Source organism: Hypanus sabinus, chromosome 4 (genome assembly GCF_030144855.1).
Source record: "Hypanus sabinus isolate sHypSab1 chromosome 4, sHypSab1.hap1, whole genome shotgun sequence".
In the NCBI taxonomy this organism is placed as follows: Eukaryota; Metazoa; Chordata; class Chondrichthyes; order Myliobatiformes; family Dasyatidae; genus Hypanus; species Hypanus sabinus.
In genome coordinates this window covers 28685598-28708998 of record NC_082709.1, presented here as the reverse complement: position 1 = coordinate 28708998, position 23401 = coordinate 28685598, and the positions used below count along the sequence as shown (strand labels likewise).

General features: G+C 39.4%; 1 protein-coding gene across 20 annotated transcripts in view; it reads right to left on the bottom strand.

Moving 5' to 3' along the window:
- Positions 1-23401, bottom strand: part of hoxd4a (homeobox D4a) — a 155360-nt gene that overhangs the window by 93163 nt on the left and 38796 nt on the right. For 12 of the 20 annotated variants that reach the window (XM_059966728.1, XM_059966729.1, XM_059966721.1 and 9 more), the window contains one exon: positions 22370-23142. The exons of 3 other annotated variants lie outside the window; for them this stretch is intronic. In XM_059966728.1, the coding sequence (XP_059822711.1) occupies positions 22397-23142 (746 nt within the window). In that variant the 3' untranslated portion in view covers positions 22370-22396. Of the gene's footprint in view, positions 1-13838; positions 15042-15373; positions 15955-17303; positions 19813-22369; positions 23143-23401 lie in introns of those variants that run through there. 5 more of the 20 variants (XR_009511594.1, XM_059966716.1, XM_059966730.1 and 2 more) reach the window with 5 other exon arrangements.

Here is a 23401-nt window from a genome sequence, read left to right as displayed (position 1 = left end):
ACTCCTGTACCTAGATGTCATTTATTTGCAGGCCAATTTGGTTGATACGTGGAATCTCACAAAAAGCAGAGGTGAATTGTCTACTCAGCAACTTCTGATGGATTCTTCACCTGTGTCTTGAAGGATTGAGTTCCTGCAGACAGTTGAACTGTTCATTATCATTTGTAATTAGGTGTGGTAGGGCTGTTGAGGATCGATCTGATTATTTAATTGTGAGGTGGCTTTGCATGTTGTTTTTGTTGTTTGGTACACATCATCTTGTGTTGTGGTTTCAGTAGACTGACACCTCAGCTGTTGCTGCTGCCAGCGTGACCTTCTGCACTTGTCTTTGAATTAGTATTGATCCCTTGGCTTGATTGTAATGGTAGTGTGAGGGATATGCTCAGACACACATAAATGAGTTTTCAAGACTGTACTGGATTTTACTATTTCTAACTTTACTGTATGCATAAATTTGAATTTTCTAATTTTGATTTTTGAAGTTGTTGCAACTATGAACTAAGTCACCAGAGAGGCGCTGAAGCTAGGGAATATAGAAGACTTTATTCTAGCAAAATTAGTATACAGGCGTAATATTTGAGACACTGTTGGGAGAAGAGGCCTGCTCAACCCAATATTACATGACATTTTGAAACAGCAGGATCATTCTATAGTTACAATGTATTTACAATGCTTCCTTTGAATTACATGTAGTTTTCAAACACCTCCTTCTTCGCACCCACACTCCAGACAACCAAAATAAGTATTAATCCACACTGACTTTAGGCCACATCCATGCATATGCAGGCATCTGAAGTCAAAGTAGAGTGTTTCTTTGTTAGTGATTGACCCCAGCCTACGGCTCCAGGAAACTCATTGATCTGAGCTGCATTTTAAATTCAGTCTGCAATTCACATTCAAACCTGAAGATTGGTTGCTGCTGAAATTAATAATTGCCATGTACCCTAACTCCAGAATACACCCTAACAAAGTAAAAGAGAAATACACAGTTGAATTCAATAGAATTACTGTGAAAAATATTAGCATGCCTTTCTTTCATAGAACAACAGTACGCAGACACAGGCCCATCAGCCCACGATGTCTGAACCAACTGTAATGTTGCTTTAAACTAATCACATCTGTTTGCACATGGTCTTTGCCCCTTCATCTGCTGTCTGTTCATGTGTCAACCTAAATGTCTCTTAAAGTTTGTCATGATATCTGCTTCCACAGCTTCACCTGAGAAGCACCAACCACTTCCACTGTGCAAAACAACTTGCCTCAAAACACTGCTTTAAACTTTCCCCCTCACCTTAATTTTATGCGCTCTGGTATTTAGCATTTCCACGTTGGAGAAAAGGACTCTGATGATTGAGACTTTGTCTCTGACTCAAATTGAGAGGTTTCAAATTGGGTTCTGCAAGCCCACAAAATGAACAGGATTTCATATGAATGAGCAGTTAAAGTGGCCAATGTGTTAATTATTGCAGACACAGATGGCAAATGCAAGGGATTGCTAAAATAATAGCAAGAACAAACACAAGAGATCCTGGAAATCCAGAGCAACAACCACAAGATGATGGAGGAGCTCAGCAGGTCAGGCAGCATCTATGAAAATGAATAAACAGTTGATATTTCAGGCTGAGACCCTTCATCAGAACTGGAAAGGAAGGTGGAGGATGCCCAGATAAGGAGGTGGGGGAGGAACAGGAGCTAGAAGGTGATAGATGGGGAAGTGGTAATGAAGTAAGAAGCTGAGAGGTGATAGTGAAAAGGTAAAGGAGAAGAAGGAATCAGATAAGAGAAGAGAGTGGACCATTGGAGAAAGTGAAGGAAGAGGGGCACCAGGGATTGGTGATAGGCAGGTGAGGGGAAGAGGTGAGAATGGGAAATTGAAGAAGAGGAAAGAGCGAGGGGAAAATTACCAGAAGTTGGAAAAATCTATGTTCATGCCAACAGGTTGGAAGGAAATAGAAAGATTTTTTTTGCTTCAGAGGGAAAAAATCCAATTAGCAAACTTCATCTGTGCATACTCCGCAATTCGAGGAAAGGGAGCAAATGAATGGTAAAATGCTTAGGGATTCGTTTTCATCTCATATAAATGAAAAAGATTGCAGTCCATCAAAACCTACTCTATTCAGGATGAATGACACGAACATGTTCCGGAAAAGAATCTTTACACAATAAATCGCCAATTTGAATTAGTTATTGCAAATTAATGTACATAATTTACATATGGAAAAGAACTGTTAATATGCATTTACGCAATCTCTTTAATGGCGCTTCTACAGTCTAATGATGTACAGTTGTAAAGTGAGGAACATCAATAACGAATATAGTCATTGTTAGGTTCCATAAACAACAGCCAACTTTTTTTGTGCTTTGCTCTGAAATCTATGATTTAATTCCAAATCTTGACTGATAATAATTAGGAGAATGCGCGTACATTGTGTCAAACGTTATTTCAAGTGACCCCGGGAAGACAGGAATATTTTTGAATTGGACTTGCTGTGTGCACTGTATGTCGTTAACTGGTGAATCCAAACGAATGCATCGTGGATGCTTCGTTCCCTCAGTATTGCAGTGGGACTTGAACCCTCACCCTGCTATTTCAGAGGGGAAAAAGTGGCTTCTACTGGCTTTTTTTTTAAATTTTGGTAAGGCATCGCAAAAAGAGATGTTGAAACTCATGCAAAGATGGAAATTTGACGGCATGAGTACGAAGTTAGCGAACTGGCTGACAACAGCGAAGCACAATATTTCACGGATTCGGGGGAAAAGAAGAGCGGCGATCCATAGAGATCAGTGATAAAGCCATTGGGAGTGTAAGCCATCATTTCTAGGACGCCTGGCAAATGAGGTGACGAAGCATAATGAGAAACTATATAGAATGATAGGTATTGTTCTAAAGAGGATGCGAATCGAAGTATCCAGAATTATGAAAGCTCAAATAATTGAAAATGACAGAACACGTTGAGAAAGCGGTTAATAAGATAAACACAGTTCTGGGTTTTACATAGAACACAACACGTGCGAAAGTTATGCTGATGTATTTAAACACTTAGACCGGTCTCAGCTTTGTGTCCAACTTGGTCACTTCGTTATTGCAGACATGAGAGTCTTAAGAGTCCAGGAAAGGTTTAAGAATGGTTATTGAAACATAGAAACATAGAAAACCTACACACAATACAGGTCCTTCGGCCCACAAGGTTGTGCCGAACATGTCCCCACCTTAGAAATTACTATAGCCCTCTACTTTACTAAGCTCCATGTACCTATCTAAAAGTCTTTTAGAAGACCCCATCGTATCCAAATTTGGGATGAAAGAGTACAGATACCAAGACAGTTTGGAGAAGTTGGGTGTATTTCCTTCAAAGAAGAAGACTGTGGAGAGATTTGAAAGAAGTTCAAAGTTCAATGTCAATTTATTATCGAAGTACATGCAGTACACGTCACAATAAACAACACCAAGATTCGTTTTCTTGCGGGCATACTCAGTAAATCCAAGACATATAATCGAATCAATGAAAGATCACAGCCAACAGAATGGGCAAACAACCAAGGTGCAACAGTCAACAAACTGTGCAAATACAAAAGAGAAAAAAGGAAATAATAGTAATGATTATAACAGTACAAAGCGAAATAAACAATTATAAATAAACTAGACAACGGGTTAACCCGTTGGGTCACCCTTTGAGAGAAAAGTAGTGCAGTCTGATGTGACCAGAATGAAAATTAAATTTTCCTTAATGCTATTTGTATTGCCCGTAGGTGAGAACAGTTCAGTGATGCGGCGAATGAAGCTGAAAAAAGTTATCCCTGCTGATTCAAGATCCTCATGATTGAATGTTAATAACTGTTTCCCTACCTAGTCGTGTGGGTCCTGAGGCTCACTTAACATCTTCCTGATGGCATCAACGAGAAGAGCATGGCCTGGGTGGTGAGGGTTCTTGATGAAGGACGCTGCTTTCCTACGACACCGTTCTGTCTAGATGTGCTCAGGTGGTGGGGAGGGCTTTTCCTGGGATGGACCGGGCCCTGTCTGCTATTTTTTGTAGGTTTTTCTGTTCAGGGCTATTGGTGTTTCCATACCAGGCCATGATGCAACTAGTCAATATACACTCCATCACACATTTAGGGAAGTTTGTCAAAGTTTTGGATGCAATGCCGAATCCCTAGCAAACCTCTGAGGAAACAGAGGAACTGTCGTGCCTTTTTAGTAATTACACTTAGGTATTGGGCTCAGGAGAGATGTCCTGACATGATAACAGCGAGGAATTTAAAATGATTGACCCACTCCTCCTCTGATTTCCCCGATGTGGACTTGTTCTTGGACCTCTGGGTTCCTCCTCCTTGGTCTTGTTGACATTAAGTGAGAGGTTGTTGTTGTGACCCACTCAAACAGATTTTCAATCTCCCTCCTTAATGCTGAAACCTTTGTTTCAGCCAATAATAGTACTGTCATCAGCGAACCTAAATTATGGCATTGGAGCTACGTTTAGTGTCACGGTCAGAGGTATAAAGCGAGCAGAGCAAGGGGCTAACACAGATGTCGTCGAACTGTTTGGGGTCGGCAAGTGACGAAATCGAGGAACCAACTGCACCAGAAGGTATTGAGTCAAGGTCTTGAGGCTTATTGATTAGTTCTGAGGGGGTGATAGTATTGAATGCCGAGCATCGAAATGCCGATCTCGATATTGAATGCCAGGCCCTCAAGTCAATAACTATCATCCTGATCAATGCATTTTTGCTGCCCAGATGTTCCTGGGTTGAGTGAACAGCCAATGAAATGGTATCTTCTGCGGACCTGTTGTACCGATAGGCAAATAGGAGCGGATTCAATTCCCTTCTCAGGCAGGAGTTGATATGTTTCCTTGCCAACCTCTCAAATCACTTGACCATGGTGACTGTCAGTGTTGATAGACGATTAACACTGAGGCAAGCTACAACGTTCTTCTTAGGCACCGAAGTAATTGAAGTCTACTTGAAGCAGGAGGGTACCTCAGACTATCGAAGCGAGAGGTTAAAGATATCGGTGAACACTCCAGCCAGTCGGTTAGCGCTGCTCTTTAGTACTCGGCCAGCTACCCCTTCTGGGCCGGATGCTTTCCGGCGGTTCATCCTCCTGAGTTATCCTCTTACGGCGGCCTCAGAGACTAAAATCACAGGGTCATCGGGTGCAAGGGAGTTCTTGAAGATTCCTCCTTGTTTTGACGGTCAACGCGGGTTTGGAAGATATTGAAATAATCTGGAAGTGAAGCCCAGTTGTCACCTATGCCATTTGGTTACACCTTATAAGAGGTAGTAGCATTTTGAGCCCCTGCCACAGCTGTTGAGCCCTTCGGTGAATCAAGTTTAGACTAGAATTGCTACTTCGCCCGTGAGATAGCCTTCCGGAGGTCGTACCTCTCCTAACTTTCCTGGCCACCAGGTTTGAAATCCTCAGATCTGGCCCACAGCATGTTGCCGATCTTATGGTTCATCCGCGCCTCTAGTTGGCGAAGACTAGGAATGATTTTATGGGGACGCTCTCGATTACGACGGACTTGATAAAGTCGTGACAACCATGGCGTATTCATTCAGATCCTCTGATGAGCCTTGAACACGTCGCAGTACACCGACTCGAAGCAATCCCGTAACCACTCCTCTGCCTTCAGCTTCTTATCCCTGGAGCTTTGCTTTTTAGCCCCTACCTGTATGTAGGCAGTAGAAGGACAGTCAGGTGATCAGATTTCCCGAAACGCAGTCCGGGCATGGAACAGCAAACATTCCTTATCGGAGTATAGCAGTGGTTTAGTGTGTTGGGACTATTTGAGTAGAGATTCATTCAAACAAGACTGACTGAAGCCCCCTGTTACAATTTGATATGCATCGGGCTGGACTGTTTCTTGTTTGGTGATGGCAGCATTGAATAACTCAAATCCTGATTACCGGTATTACGTAATCTGCGGTCAAGATCACGGCGGAGAACTCTCATAAATAGAATGGTCGGCACTTGAACGTTAGTTATGTCAGGGCAACACGTCTACCACAAAACCGCCTCATCGGAGCTCCACATAAAGTTTATCAATGCAAACACACACTCACCTTTTGCTTTTTCCGAATTAGCAGTTCAGTCCATCTTGTCTATCGAGAAGCCTTCGGGTCTTACAGATGCAGCTGGAATGTCCGGAGTGAGCCATGTCTCCGTGAAACACAGAACACAACAATTCCTCATTTCTTTCCGATACACTAATCTTGCTCTTAGGTCCTCAGTGTTGTTCTCCAGCGACATAGAACAAGATGCTGCATAGAACGGGTCTCATTCCTCTGCGTTTCAGCCCGGCTTGGAGTCCACCCAGAAGCACATTGAAAGATGAAGGGTCTAGAGGGCTTTTCCCGTTGATAGAGGGATACAGGTCTAGTGATAGTGCATATGAACTAAAGGGGAAGAGAACTGATATGAGAAAATACACAGCGTAGGGCTGAAATCAGGAATGCACTACCTGAAAGTCTGGCATGTTCACATTTTGGACTTCAAGAGGGAATAAGGTGGAGGAGAATTTGCAAATCTATGGGGAATGGGTGTGGGTGGAGGGGACTCGATAATTGTTTTCTAAGAGACGGCGCTGAGTGGCCTTCTGTCAAACTAATTAAGTGACGAGTAAATAATGATTACTTATAATTTGTTAATGCTATTATAATTTCGAAACTCCAAGTATTTGAACTCAACGCATTAGATAGAATTAAACAGAACCGGTCAAAATTGTCACGATCCATACATGACTACACATTCCGGGTGTTGAGGGGGTGGAGGAGAATACATTTTAAGATTAAGCCAAACAACCCCAAAAGAATAGCATTTCAGAGGTAACAGTAGCCAATATATTTTATATGTAATTCTATGATTTACACGAACTGCTTTACATTTCGTGTACTTGGAAATTACTTTCATTAAGGTTTCGGTTCGTTGAGAAAATAAAGTGTAAATGTAGTTAGGAATGTAAATCTTCATTCTTTTAGAAGCTGGAACATTCGAAAAGATGCTAATGCTTGTAATGGTAAAATGCGCTTAATACACTTTAGAACTGGAATATTTTTTGAATGATGGACAATGCATTAAAGCGCGTATTTGAAGCAATAGGCGAAATGTAAGCTGGGGAAAATTACGTTTCTTACTACTATTAAGAGCTGCAGATATAAATCGGATCACTGGATTGCATCTTTCAGCTGAGATATTAAATTGATTCCACTTCAGGCGTCCGGTGTCATCATCAAACACTTCCAGGTCGTGTACAAAGCTCGGTTCTATTTGTCCCGAACAACATGCGGCGTTGTAGTGACGTGATTTGTTTACAAATTTACCGCACCAGCTATGTGGTTTCTCTGAAAGAAACTGTCAATTAGTACCAAACTGGAGAGTTTGGTGCCGCAGGCCCACGTTAGCTAGTTACTAGATTGAGACTGCCCAATCTCACTTAGGGCACTGACACTGACAAATTAATTTCTTCCGTCAGCACTGAATTTCAACCAGTGTTAGCGCCGGTAAGTCATGCTCTATCCAAATACTCCAAGCAGTCCTTTTTCACCCAAAATATTGTGTCTCATTGAATAGACTATAACTGAAATATGAATCGGCAGTTAATATATTCAATCCTTTCAACTTTTAAATATTAAACGTGCCTTAGAAACGAAAACTCGACAGCATGCTCACCAAATATAGGCTATTCCGGCATTGTTTGATCTTGTTTAAATTAACAACTCTTTAATGACAGACTATATAATTCAAAATAATTTATAGGCCAATTTTTAAAGCTGACTAGTTAAATAAGAATATATTCTGATGTACCGTTTATTTATAGATGGGCGCGCTATTCCAAGGAAATGTCGTTATTCAGCTATCAAGCCATCTTCCCCCAAAAGGGAAAGGAAGATGGGTAATTTAAGCCCTACTATCAAGTGGCAAATACAATAGATCTGGTTCACTTTCCTATTTCCTCCGAATAATGGCGCTGTTTTCGATTCCCCAAAGAGACAATTTGCTAAAGAAAATATGAAACTTATTGAATGCAGAATTTTATTAATAGTGCTCTAGGATCCACTATTAGACGAGCCGCCATTTCTCTGTATTTCCGTTGTACTCTTTTTCTGCAGGTTTTGTCGCTACCTGATGTACATACCTACACGCGCCGGGCGCACAGAAAAAAAAAGTTGATTAGTGCACGCGAGATCTACTAATATTCTGTAGTGTGCAGAAAACATGCAGCGATTCCCCCCCCCCCCGCCATTCATTGTCTATTTCAAGCATAATTTTTCAATTTTCAATACAATCTAGTGATTTATACCAATGAATTTCTAAGATATAAGTTTCTGATGGAACATTTGAGATAGAAAGAACGGGCGTTTGCAAGCATAATGAGCACAGTTACATGGAATGTGGCAGTTCCACCGCTATTTGTTTTATTCACCTTCCAGCGTTTTTAGAATACTAAAATTATTTTAAAGTATCAGCGAAATAGTATCTATCATTTAAAATGTTATTTAATCTGCAATTAATACTTTTCTAACCAAGTCAAACATAAGCGGGATTTGTATTCGTTAGGTCAGCCTGCCAGGAATCTAAACAAAATTTGTGACGCAAAGACAGAAATATTCATTGTTATTTTATCTAAATCTACTCTCAAATTTAACTAAATCTTAAAAGCAAATCTTCTTTTTGATTTATTACAACGTGACCAAAACAATTGAAGCTTGAAGACTTCCTCATTCAATTATTGGCGGTGTTTTTTAAGATTAGAAAGCCTCTCAGAGAAGAAAAACAATATGTTCTTCGCTTAGTAATGTGGCTTAAACCTCAGTACGATCGATGTTTTCTTTACGACTATTAAATGTCATTAGATTTCTTAACGGTGAATTTCTTAGCCCAGGAGCACTACCTCACAGTGTTGCTCTCTCTCTCTCTTTGCATTATTTTTAATATATCTGTATTGTAACTTGTGGTGTTGCAAGATAATGCTACCGCAAAACAACAAATTTCGCGATATGTTATTCATAATAAACCTGATTCCGATTCCTATGCCTGAGCACATAACTATAGGATGAACGGGTGACGTTCAATAAAATACATACACTTCGCCTCTGTAATTCCCGTAGTGCTAAAGGGAATTCTTAACTCCGTTTTCCAAATCTATGATCTCTTTGCCTATACATTTTGTAATGGTTTATATTTCGTCAAAATTCGCATAATTCTAATTCATTCATGTTATCTAGCATTGCGTGAAGTTTTACATCCTCAAAAGGTTTAAAATGTAAGATGACGACGAGCAAAATTAAGTTAATAATAGTCAAAACATTGAATTTCCTGCAGTCCCTGTAACAGTATTATCTGAAATAAAACGTAATGGAACACAATGAGGTAAATAGGACTGCCCAACAAAGAATTATATTCCAATAAACATCAACACAAGCAAGCGCTGAGCGTTATTGGCCAGCAGTTGTCACGCGGATAATTAATACGTTAGAACAACACGCACCCAATAAGGTCTTTCTTCTGCTAGTTCCCGGGCGAAGTTAGTCATCAGATACTCACACGCCAATGGTTTCATTCTGAGAAACACACTGACGTGTTCATAAGAGCAAAACAAAAATGCCCTAAATGCTCAGCGGTCAGTCTGTATCTTGGAAGGAGAGGCACACTAGGTTTATGTCCTTTCATCGGAGCTGCAGAATAGCAGAGCTCTTACGGCTTGTAAACAAGTACAGATGCAAAGAGAGGCAAATTTGAAGAAATGTAGAAAGAGCAGGTGCGTGAGAAGGGTCCAAGGCAGAACTCCTTAAAATAAAAACGGAACGAGTCAAAGTGTGAAAAGATAAAAGAAACGAATGATGATTCTGAAGTAGAATTATTACTAATCTCTGTTAAGTAGAGAACAATCGGACAGGATTCACGGGGAATTGTTAAATTCAGTGGAAAGTCCGGTAGTGCCCAAGTGAAAGGTGTAGTGCTGTTCTTCAATACATTTTGTTTCGGATGAAGCATTCCAGAATGGAGGGAATTTGAATAGACTGGCCTTGTTTCACATAGAGCTTAGGGAGCTGAGGGGAAAATAACCGTGTTATACCAAATTACGAGGGTAGATACGGACGAACCTTTCCCCCTACCCTTAAAACCAGAGGATTTAATTTCAGGGCAGGAGATTGAAATGGAACTCCATGAAAATTCTTTTTCACCCTGCAAGCATTAAAATCTAAAGCAGACCGTCCGGAGGGCGCGCCTGAGGGGAAAGGGGTGGTATCAGGAGCAGGTAGTCTCTTAATATTTAAGGAGTATTTTGACGAGCGCTTGAGCTGTCACGGTATAGAAGGCAAAGGGTCAATGTGGGAAATCCAATTAGTATAGATGGGTACTTGATGGTCGGTAAAGACACAAGGGGCCGAAGCCCTGTATCCGTGCTCTGTCACTTTTTGACACTTATCCTGAATCTTACGGGCACAATAGTTGCTGTTGACGATATAGAGTTGAGAGTGCTGGCACAGGTCCTCTGTAAGGTGTTTATTCTCCATGCTGTAGAAGAGACCATTATACATAGGAGCTGAACTGCACCATTTGGCCCGTTGACCATGTCAAGGGCCACGTGCACAAATCGAAGGCGGAACAAGTAGCGATATATCTTTGCTCATCGTATAGTACTGTTCGGTCCTTGACAGTTGAAAAGTTAGGATACACGGTATCAGATGTTCCGTCTCAGCAGATGATGCCACACGAGGACCCAAATGATTGAAGAACGGACTGGCGAGAATGCGAGGAGAAAGGTTCCTCCGGAATGCCGAAAGAGGAGGAGGAGGAGGAGATGTGTTTGTTGGTAATCGCCTACACCAGGAGGCAAAAACGACAAAAAATGGGCCCTTGAATGCGCGGACCATGTTTATATTCGGGCACACTGATTAACTCAAATCAAAATGGAGAATGACTGCCATAGACTGAGGCTATCCAATATTCCACTGCGACAATTCTTTCTTTGCCAGAGGGCTTCTTTATTGCATTATTTTTGTTAGCAGTAAATTTCGCAGAAACATTGGTATCCCTCCAGCGCTGACTGAAATATGCACTCCATGTGATATGAGTTAATTGTAACAAACTTTAGTATTATCTGATTAACCTTTCAATATACAACAATTTAGATAAATATTTTATGATGGACTACAATCCTCAAAATTAATCGAAATTAGCGAACAGCCCATGTGATACGCCCTTCCACCAACGCAATGCATTGGCGGCATATTAATTGTGCGTCAGCCCGAAAATAAGGTTAAATATTCATTTATGCGGTGCCACAGTGAACTTTGACCCGTGAGTCTTTTTAAGGACAAGATGAACGCGTCGCCTTAATTTACTGATTTACCTTAAACATTAAAAGCAAAAAAAGAATCATTAAATAAAGATAAGCATATGTTTCGTACGGGTTAGTTTTGACTTTAAAAAGACTGAGAAATAGCTATCACAATCGGAAGCCTTGAAGAGTAAGGATCGATCTGGGTAATTTTTTTTCATGAACTTTCAGTGAACCTGGTTCTGGGGGTGGGGTCGGTGGGATGCCTGCTATGGTTCACCCTTTCACAACCCCATTCAGGCAGAGTAAATATTGAATAGTCCTTCCGCTGTGAGCAGAAGTAAAACGGGATATCAAACAAGTGCAAACGAGTATTGTGGCCCTTTACAATACAGTCACAGTAACGAACAATTTTCGCATTGTGCTAATAAAATGCCGAGCATCCCCCACGTCTTCAGGAGCTTTGGGGAGTAATCACGACTGGGATCAGAGGTACGATAAGATAAAAGCGAACAATAGGCGCCTAACAGCAAGGGACAAGACAAAAGACCTGCTAGTTTATAACATGCAATCGCACCAGGATATGCCATCTCCCGAGGCGTAAACGAGCATCACTTACTTATACTCCCCAAAAGCACCAAATTTTAAAATCACTATCCCGGTCTGGGTGTAACACATGTTTTGCTAAAAACTAAATAAATATTATATGCAATCATCTTTTAGACGAATAATTTCCCTGGGCGTAGAAAGTACAACGACCGTCCCCTACGAGTCATCATCAAAGGAACGTGGATTTCATATCAAAGATTTCCAAGTTGATTCCCAAGGAGGTCATTGTAAAATTTACGACTTCAGCCAGTCTTTGAAATGCCGCTTCTAGGAACCTGATGTGTATTATTTCAGTGGAACTGTAATTAACACTGAGTTGGTAGGACCAAATGGTCGAAACATTTGGATGTAAAATATTGGCATATTGATTGCGTCTTCTTTTGCGGATTTTATTAGAAACATGTGTAGTTCTAGAATATGCAATTTGTTTGAATTACACAGAAACACAGAACAGCAATCAAAACCTTACGGAATATTGCGATTTAAGCAATTGATGTTGAAAAATAACTAATTATCTTAGTTGTTTAGAAAAAAAGCCCACAGGTTTAAATACGCTTTGAAATTGAGTCTAAAAAAAAGATGTTGGACGCATTGTGCGTATTGATAATAACGGTGCTTCGCGATGTAAGCAATTAGTGTTAAAATTGACTAATTTTCTTCGTCGTTGCGGGAAAAAGACACATTTTAAATACACGTTGAAATTGAACCTAACAAAAGATGTTAGACTTATGCAAGGACGTACTGATAATCACAAGCTTGTTGAAAAGTTAACCTTAAAAGATATTGACATGTGTGGACGTGTAAATGCTTTGTCATCGTTCATATATTTCAAAAGCACTTCACCGCCGGCGTATGAGGTCGAAAGAAAGGTGTTGTATAAAAACAAGTTCTTTTACTTATCTCAACTTATTTTCCTTTGATGCTCTACCTACACACTCAATTTCAATTTAGGTCAAGCATATCGATTATCATTGCCCGAAATTATTGTCATCATCTCCATCATCACCTGCATAACCAACCAGTGACGATGTAAACAGATTCAATTGTCTAATTAAATGGTTGTGCTTTAAATATAGATACAGCTGTATATTAAACATTGATGCAGCAACATCCACAGCAAGCTGCCAATGTAAGTGGTAATTCAAATACAGCTGTCTGCGAATAATCATGAAAAAGATACAAGTAAAATTGATAGTGTAATTTTAGCAGATTATACAACTGCCGTTTGATACTCACAGCAAAACTGTTCATTTTATAACACACCTTTTTACAATTGTGAGTTGATTTCTTTTCTTTCGAAGTAATTTATGTTTCTGCTGCCAATGAACTTGTTTTTTTCTGACGAGTACCAAGGATGGGGAACCTGTGTCTATAACTGAAGGATTTCGGCCAGGCTCATTGACCTCATCATCAAAACGTTCAAGCACGTGCTATAAAAATCTAGAAAATGAACACCTTTTCTTAAATTGCTCAGGAAGTGAAATGAATGTTTCCCTTTACTAAGTGTATTGATCAGTGCAGAGAAATGTGCTGAGCGAAGATGTTCCATCCAAGTGGATTCATTATAACTTGTTAATAATGCAAAAGCTTGCTTCTCTTTCCTGCCTTTGGAGAGAAAGCAAATGTCCTATATTCTTCAAATAAATATTGCTTAAATAAATATTAAAATATCAATAACAACGTAAGTTAAAGTAATACATTGATTTCACTTTATGGAAGTCATCCACACTTCAATTATATGTTGCAGACTGCAGTCCTCTTTGCTAATTTAGTTGACAGGGCTGTAAGCTCTATGGAGCTGTACCTTGTGTTTCAAATTTGCGTTGAATTGCCAAAGATTTTCTTCCTTGAGTTAAATTTCAAATGTCTTTTCTAATAATTTGGCCTAATTAAGTATTGCAATTGGAGAGAGTAAGAATAAAATAATTGGAACAGTAAGTAAATAATCTAATATATTTTATTCCAAATTTGTGTTTACTTTCTCAACCTTGGACATTAATTGTACAAGAACAATATGAAAGCTGACAAATCATTTCCTGACACAGATTAAAAATTATAGGCTTTTAAGACAATTCATATAATAAAGCAGAATACAACATGATCACATTTTACTTAACTTACAGTAGTATATAATGGAGGTAGAGTATCCAAGTATCATATTTACTATTATTAGTAAAAGAATTGTAGATAGGCACAAAGTTACATAGCAGCAACTGCAACCTTTCAACCTGAGGCATAAATTGTGCAAATTCCACCAATTGAGGACCTGTGTCAAACATGCTACCGTACATTCTCATTGTCATCACACAAAAATCAATAAAAATACCAATAATGTAAACAATTTACTTTACACAAAGTAACAATCTTGCAAGGCAGTATATAGAGAAATAAACCTGCAACACTAAGGCAGCCTATTTATTCATGGTCGGACCTTACAACATCCAACTGACTGCATGTGCAAACGTGTTCAGAAGGTTTACTATCACCAGTTGAGTCATGCATATGGTTTCACGTTTGCTTTTAACTTTGAATGGTACATTTGTGAATACACATTGCAGGTCAAAGTGAAGATATTGACTAAACTTCAGAATACCCAGTTCAATAACTACATCATTTGAATATATCTCAAACCAACATATCAAAATGCTTCACTTTCTGGCTATATAATAAATGTGAAAATTACTGTGTTCTAAGTGATTCGAATATATTGTGGCAGGTATTTTGTGTAAATTACGTGGTTTAAGAACTGTTCTGATTTTTTTTTAATCTCCAGAGCAAGTTATTTCAATTCAGCAAGTTTCAGAGAACCTGACGTGCCCTTTGTTGGTGACGAAGGAAACGGCGAGGTAGAGTCCAATTTCTCAGAAGTTTCTATGAACGGTGAGTCGTCACTACTGCTTAAGCAGGTTAAACTGGCCAGGAGGCCTTCTCTCTCTCTTTTCTTTTGCTTCATTCTTCTGTTCTGGAACCAAATCTTCACCTGGGTTTCACTGAGTTGTAGGGCGTTAGCTATTTCCACGCGCCTGGTTCGAGTTAAGTATTTATTGAAATGAAATTCCTTCTCCAGTTCCGTCAGTTGTTTGGTGGTGAAATTTGTACGGGCTGTGTTTGGAGAGCTGGCGACCCCGTATTCGGTTGCTTTAGCTACAAAAGACATACAGTATAGTTACGTATAGCATTTCGTAGGGAAGCATAAACAAGTTAGTTAGCAAGTACATTTCAGCACTGGCATTTTTCTCGTGTAGTTGGTGTTTGAACGATTTGGATCACTTTTCTCGTGCTCAGATAAAGTTACTGCCAGCGATATGAACATGGAAAGCACGAAGAATCAACCTCACCCTTGCTGATTACTGTCTGGATTTAAGGGTTAACACTGAATTATTGCTTCGGACATACCTAACGGAAGACACCCGCGCGACCGCAGATTCATTCGGCGAAGAGGTTAAGCACTGTCACCCACAGGGCTTTACACTGACCTGCTTTGGGAGGATTTCTCTTCACTTTCATCCATTCGAAGGTATTTGCAGTGAGGATCTTTTCTATTGTGGGAGACACTGGCCTTTGATAAATGCTCTGAGAAGGGGATAGACTCTGATATTGCCCGGAGTAAAAGTTTGGGAACTCATTGCCGTAGCTTTGGTATTGCTCCTGCTCCTGTTCACCAAAGACACTGTACTCGTGCTGGCGCGTACTGATCGGATAAGATGTGCCTCCCGAGTAAACAGAGGTGGTGTATGGGACAAGTCCCCCCGTGTCATCCAGCTCCTGGTTCGCAGCATAAGCAAAGTCACAGCCGTGGTGACTCGGAGGTAAGAGGTTAATGTCTGCAGTTGGAGAGGAGTTGTAGGAAAGTTCGAAGCTACCCGGTACGGCCTGATGAAGGTGATTAAGGTGATGACGGCTGGGAGATGAATCACCTTCCGGTCCAAGTGCTATGCACCGACCTTCTCCGGTGTACTGCTTCAACGAGACAGAAGGAGAATTACTGCGACAGAACTTAGGAGAAAACGTCAGAATATCTGCACTGGGAATATATTCTAAATAAGAGCTCATTCTTCCACTGCTGGGTTACAGGAGAATGGAATGTTGGGCGCTACTGTGTATCCCCGATCACCATAGCAGTTCCTTCACTTTGCAAAGCAGAGGAAGTAAATATTCCTAATATTGAGCCGGGATGTCACGTGATCGCGGTCCACCAATCACCGCAAACACAAGCAGAGCTATTCCATGGCGGTCGGAGGTCGTCGCTCATTATCAAAAGGAGTGGACTCCTCAATCCACGCATCTTCTATGAGGATCACATCATGAAGACGGCACGCAGGGACGTCCGCTGGCCAAGTCCATGCGGCGGTCGATTCTCCGAAAGCCCTTTGAGAGGTAGGACCTTGCTGTTACCCGGGGTCGTTTGTGCCCTGCAGAGCAACGAGAGTGTGGTGGTGGCACGTACGTTGCAGGGCACTCCGGCTGTGTCAGCCAGCGGTGCACTGCTGGCAGAGTCACGAAATGAGTTACTATAGTTACATTGCAAACAAATCAGCAATGGCAGAATCCGCCTCAAGGCCGTTTAAGTAGTTTCAGGAATACAGGCAGGGTTCCGTTCTGCCACTCGGTGTGCAGTCTACAGCTCATCTCAAGAAAATGCTATTTTTATTATAATGTAGAGCCTACTCTCTGGTAGGTACTATTTCTTCACAGCATTGCCGAGGCAACGTCATAGGCAGCTGTTGGGATTAGTTAAAAAACCGGATTGTTTAAAATAAACTATCAAATTACGTTTGATAATCCCGCGAATTACGGGCTTCCTAATATTAACATTGGGGCCTACTCTACATTTTTTAAACAATAAAATAAACATATGAACTAACTTGGTCAGCGATATAACAGAATAGAGCTGTCCTTGCCTTTACAATAGGAAATGTGTCAATCATTATTAATGGCAGTAGGTTGTATGGAAAGTGCAATAAATAATAAGTGCAATTATTAGAATATAATGATGTAAAATAAGTGCTGAAATAGAAGTCAGAACGTTGCTTTGCTGCGACAGGTTTGTGTATTTGACTGACCAGATTTAGCAGTAGCTACTCCTAAATTCTTCGACAACCCTGCTATATATGAGGCATGCCGGAAGAAATATAACTTAAACATATCATTTCATTTAGGATGAAAAGTTTTTAAACTAAAAAAACCCTAACTATAATGGAGTGATTACATTTGTTAGGTGAAATCGATGCTGCAAATTAATGTTTTAATTAAACTAATAATTAATATTTTAATTCACATTAATATTTTAATTCGCCCTGCCCTGGCGTATTTCTGTGGTAGAAGCTGAGTGGACGCTGTTCGCCTGTCAAAACATCCTCACTCAAGGCGTGTGCAGTGCAGATAGCATCGCCAGCGGCGGTATGCATTACAAAATCATTTAACTAGCTTGTTGACACTCTCTTGAACCAGTTTAGCACAGAACTACAGCCATTTGAAGGAAATTTCTTCAATAGTATAAAAAAGCTGTACGTATATGGCCAATGTTAAGTATGATGAATTTGAAATCAATGTTCACGGCATCGTATGTCTGCTTGTCTCCATATTTGTGTTTTTATGTCTGTCCATCCGCCCAATCCTCAAGTGAATTCTAATGCTTCTCTCTTATTTTTTAAAGTCGACAGTTTGAGTTTTTCCACCGTTTCATTTTGTATTCGTGTCTTTTGCAATGGGATCTTGATGAAGGCTTATGTTGCTATTCTGCGGTTTGAGTAAAAGGCTCGAGTGGAAAAGCTCTTCCCGTCCATGTTGTGGCCAGATTTAAAAAAACTGTTATGCATAATTCAGAAGGAAGTGAGTTTGAGGTCTTTGAAAGCATAGTTACAACGGGATTTGCAAATGACTAAATTCCTGCATACACAATTCAGCAAATGCGCATTCCCATTCACTTCACATTTGTCTGCTAATATGCTTCTGTTATTTTTTTGTGTGAAGGATATACACAGCGTTCGAAACTTTTTAATAAAAACATAACAATATACTAAAGATTTGCATTTATATAGCGCTCTTCTCGTCCCATTCAGCAGGTCCCTAGTCGCCAAAGAGATACTCTTCAAACATAATCACAGTTAAAATATAGTAATTAAATTAACATGCTGTTTCTTATTTTAATGACACATTAAAAAGCACAATATCAATTTTGTTGTTTCTCAGAGATATATATTGGATAGAAACACAATCATTTCGATATATTTAGATTGTTCTTTCAACTGGGATTGTGGACATTTGCTGAGCCATTGTGAAGACTGGGAATCCACAGCAAATGCCTATTCATTTATGCTAATATCAGTGTCATAGCACGCGTCAGCCTGTATGTTTAACATTCAAAGATATATCCACTTTTACTTTGAAGCACTTCATGCAACATTGAAAGTGATACATTTCCCAGTCATTTATTTTACCATTATGACTATTATATTTTATTAGGTGTGCGCCCAAATATGAAAAGTAAACTCCGATTTCCAAAAACTCTTCTCAAATGTATGCTTTCCATATCCACATAATATTGGAAGTTTTGTGGTGTTGCTTTCTTTGGACCAATGCACTCAAGTCTGCTTTACTGTTTTGATTGATTATTCGAACAAGCAGTCAGCCCCATGAATATTTGTTTAATTTAAAGGCAATTCCATTTTTTGTCATGAATGGGCTGTAATAGACCCGCGTACTTGGTTCCTTCTATAAACTAGGAACTATTGTTTGAAAACCTGTCAACCTCCTTCTAGAATCTCTCTCGCTACCAGTGGCAATAAATCTGAAAGCAAATCATTTTTTGGGCAGTATTAGGTGAAAGTGACTGGAGATGGTATTGAGTGACATAGCAGAAGCTGAGTGCATGCTTATTTCATTAGAGATCATGTTCACACTAATATATTGTATTGGACCAATCCCAACTCAAAGTGTTTATGTGGATTTAAAGCATGGCGCCCTTTTTCATATTCACGGCACTTAAGCATATTGATTCACTCGATGCTAGACAGTTTAGCTGCTGACGCAGAGGATGTGGCTTTTCAATACTTGGCTAACGATTTGGAGATAAAAGTTCTCCAAGTACGCATTACTCATTTGGTTAGGGGCATGTATGACAAAATAACTATGTCAGCATTTTTTCCCACGCTTTCCAATAAAAACATGGAAGTGTATGAGGTTAGCCTCCATCTTAACGTTATAACCATATGGGGCGGAGATAGAATGGGGGTGGGCATATGATGTGGTTGGGGGGGGGGGTGGTACGTAAGCGACCGACATCTGGAGATGAAAGGGCAATTTCGAAAAAAAAGCGTTTGGATCGCGGTTGTTTCGCGTTCTTCAGTTTGTCAGGCAACCCAACATTGTCCGTGAAATATTTCTGCTTTATTTTTGTGGCGTTTGAAATTGGATTGTCCTGTCCTAAGTCGGGTTCTTTAATGAGCACCAAAAATAAAAGTCTCTGTTTCTCTTTCATCTACTCTGACAGAAATAGCAATTATATTAGTTTCTCATTAACTGTACTATGAATCGACAAGGGGAAACGGAAGGTTGTAAATAAAGTACAGTATGTTTTATACTTCAGGGATTCCTTGAACCCACAAGTAATAGTGCCACTTTTTCAAAGGTTAATGCAAATGACCCAATACCACAAAGCAGTCATACATGAAAATAATTTAAGCACACATAGCTTTCGCATCCATGCCAGAATTTTTGATGTCCTTGAAACGTTTTACCCTCTTTAACGAGCAGTAACGAGGGATCCAGATTTGTCGAAGGCTGGCCGTACAGAAGGTTTCGTCTGTGGTGTGATTAGACTGCTGTGTTATTCGTTTTCACATTTGTCCGCTTTGGCAGCGGTTGCTGGAGGGATCCCAGCTGGCCTTGGCTTGCTTTAAAGTAGGAGGAACTGCTGTCGAGGGAAAAGTGCAGATTTCATGATTGATGAACTCTTAACAATGCCCCACTGACAGCCATGCATCCAGAGTTAGCTGCAAGTCTTTCAGCCCAACTCCTTATTTGCTAATGCGTTGTTTCAAATTCCAAAATTAGCCTTCCTTTTCATTTACAATTGCGCTTTTACAGCCTTCATGTTTGTAAAATAAACGGAAATAGTGGTTGTAAATATACCAGTCTGTTGTCAATATAAACATGAAATATGATGACTGATTTTGCTGTCACATGACCGTTTGCTGTGAGGTTCCTGGAGAGCTGCTGTTTGTTACCAAGAACAGTAAACAATGTCATGCCTTTTTGTTCAGAGGGAATTTCATATTTTTTGGGGGAATATTTACTGTTTGCTACTAACTTAAATAGTAAAATCTTCATAAATTATGCCGATCAAAGAGTCACTTTTTACTGTGAATGAGATGGACAGGATGACCTTACAGTGTGGAACGAAAGCACAGCATTTTGAGTTGGAGAGTAATTAAGTGAATTTATTGCTAATTTCATCAGCATTTAATGCAGAAGGAAAACACATTACAGTTAAATGAAAAGTGTTTACTATCTTTGCTATAATCAAAAATAAAATTCGAGATTATTTGCAGACGATTAATAACTCATTCTAATGTATAGTTTCTAACGGTACCAAATAAGCAAGTAATTAAATTAACGTAGATTTTCGGTTTTCACATTATTATCAAACTTATTTTTGTAAATAAAGGTTTGTTACTATATAGTGACTGTGATACTGAAATGTGAAACGATGTACCGACTATTTTTCAACTGTTACAGCGATAAAAAGCACGATGCTGCCTTGTGTAACGAAAACAGACCCCCTATTTCTGGACTGTCACAGAACGGCGTTTTCTCTGGTAAAGTAAGGCATTAAAGGATTTTTGAAAAATAAATGTTTATTGGCCATTACAAATATCCATTGTGGGCGCTTCAAAGCACAATACTAGCAGTCAGCATTGGTAACTAACAAAAATGTGCGTGGGCGTGTTAAGCACTTTAAAGCTGCATGTCTTTTCAAAATACAGTTATTCTTTGTTATGCTGGCCGCATAAGTTAACCGTTTTATAAAGCACGTGTTATCTCCATCTTCGAAATAATTCGTAAATTTTTGCCTTAGACTGTGATGCATTTTATTTTTTTTTGCACGAGCTTCAGCCAATAGCATGCTCAATAAATTTCATGAAGTCATAAATTCAATTGATATATGGCTTGGAGACATTTTTCAGAATGCAAGAATTTTTGCATCAAGGTTTTAGCAATTACTCTGCAGGGCCGATCTTATCAGCGGTTACACGGAAATGTTTTGGCGTGTAATAATTGGGATTTTACCAAAACATTTTTTTCGGTGAGTAAGTGCACAATATTTGGAAATATACACAAAACTCGCATGAGATAATCCGGACAAAATGATAGAACACAAAGAAGTGATGGCCAGTGGAAATACAATTTTGTTTTGCTTTCATATTTATTTGGCGTTGGAGCTTTATTCATGATTTGTTTATATTTCCAAATGCCATGCATTTCTTTGGAGGTACCGTAATTGGAGACTGGAAATCGAGTTATTTGTGGAGTCTTTGTTCTACCATCTCTTTATATATTTGACTATTCAAGTGCTAAATATTGTTCGTCTAACAAAATGGCGCCTTTCCTCGCTTATCATTCACTTGTGATTGCTGAGAGTTTTCTTTAGGAACAATGCTGTAATAACAGAGTATCTTGACAATTATAAATTGCATCTTACCGATAATCAGGACCTTTCCAGCTTTTTTTCGACTTTAAACGTCAGAAGAAGCCTTAATGTTTAATTATGAATAGTGATGAGCAAAGTGGCCAAAAAATAAGTCAGTTCTATAGATATTTCTAACCGCAGATTTCTTTAAACAATAATGTTAAAATTAGTAAGTCTGGGGAATTATTAAACATAATGAATGTTTCCATCACAACCAATTCCTAACATGAAATTCCTAACATAAGCAATGAGTTTTGTTTCAGCCAGAATACACATATTATTATTTTTGTTTACTTGTTGTTGATTTTTAAAATTTTTCTTATTTTCCAGGAACATCGCTGATTTGGATTATGGACTGACACAGATCGAGTGATCAGCAGCTCCAGAACAGACATTCGAATACAATATTTTATTTTTGCTGGCATACTTTTTACACAAATTAATATATAATTTGTTAAATAAGAACATGTAATTCGTTTTGGAAAATCTGCAATATTTGAAATATTTATATTATTCAAAATAAAATATTGAAAATAGTTTGATTTCTTGTACTTCATTACAGTTGTTTTCTTCTGAACTCTTTTTTCTATTCAAGGCAGGTATGAGCTGAAAGTCCATAGTTGATCATGTATTAAACTAAGGGGCTTGTAATAATAATGACACGACTTTCCAATTAGTTCGTAGTTATTGGAAATAGCAGCTATTAAAGTTTCTCAGCTGTGTGTGTGTGTGTGTGTGTGTGTGTGTGTGTGTGTGTGTGTGTGTCTGGCTGTCTGTCTGTCTGCCTGTGCATAAGCTGGAATTCGAACTAAAACTGGAGGTGCTGCAAATCAGTGGAACTAAAACTATCACTTAAAAAATCAAACACATTAGAGGGAATAACTAGCGTATCTTCGTTTTCCAACAAAGACATTTGAGGTAATTCTTCTATAAGATCTAGACGGGGTTCGATTGTAATTTTGTCTAAATCCTCCAGAGATGGAATATTGAAGCTCTCCGGACTGCTGGGGCTTGTTCCAGCCGAGCAGTTCTTCAACATAGGTAGCAGGCAGTCTGTTTCATCTGAACTCTGAGGAAAAGTATGGCACTGAGCTCCATCAGTGGAGAGCAGAGAAGTGCCAACAATACTGAGCAGGTCACTGCCGATATCACTCAATGCATCTTTATGTGTAAAACCACAAATATCTTGCTTTGAATTGTTTTCACTGTCTATTGAATTCAAAGATTTATTTACAGGTGTCTCAAAACTTATCGTGGAAAATCCACTCTGATTAACATTGTTGGCAAAATGGCGCTTTGAATCGCCGTTTTGACTTTGTTTGAATCGAGTTTGTCTCTTGTGTTTCATACGTCTGTTCTGAAACCAGACTTTGACTTGCCTTTCTGTTAAATCGAGGAGAGCTGCGATTTCTACCCTCCGTGGTCTACAAAGGTATCTGTTGTAATGAAATTCCTTCTCAAGCTCCAACAGCTGAGTGTTAGTGTAAGTGGTTCGTAGTCTCCTGGAGCTGTCAAAAGGACTCCCGTTATCCGGCTCATTAAACTCTTCATTTTCTGTAACAAAGAAAGAAAAGTTTCGATAAATCATCACAATTTCAGCCGAATAATCCAGCAGCATAAAATGGCCGTCTCCGCGACACAGAAGGTTTCCACTTAAATCATGGCCTAGATAAGGCAAGAGAGAGAGATTATACTGTTTATCTGCTATATAGTCTAGTAGTCACTCGTTCACAAGCCCAGGAGTTTTACCCTTTGAATATTGTTAGGGAAAGGGATGAGCATCTTGCAGGTATGACATCTTTCAGTCAATTAA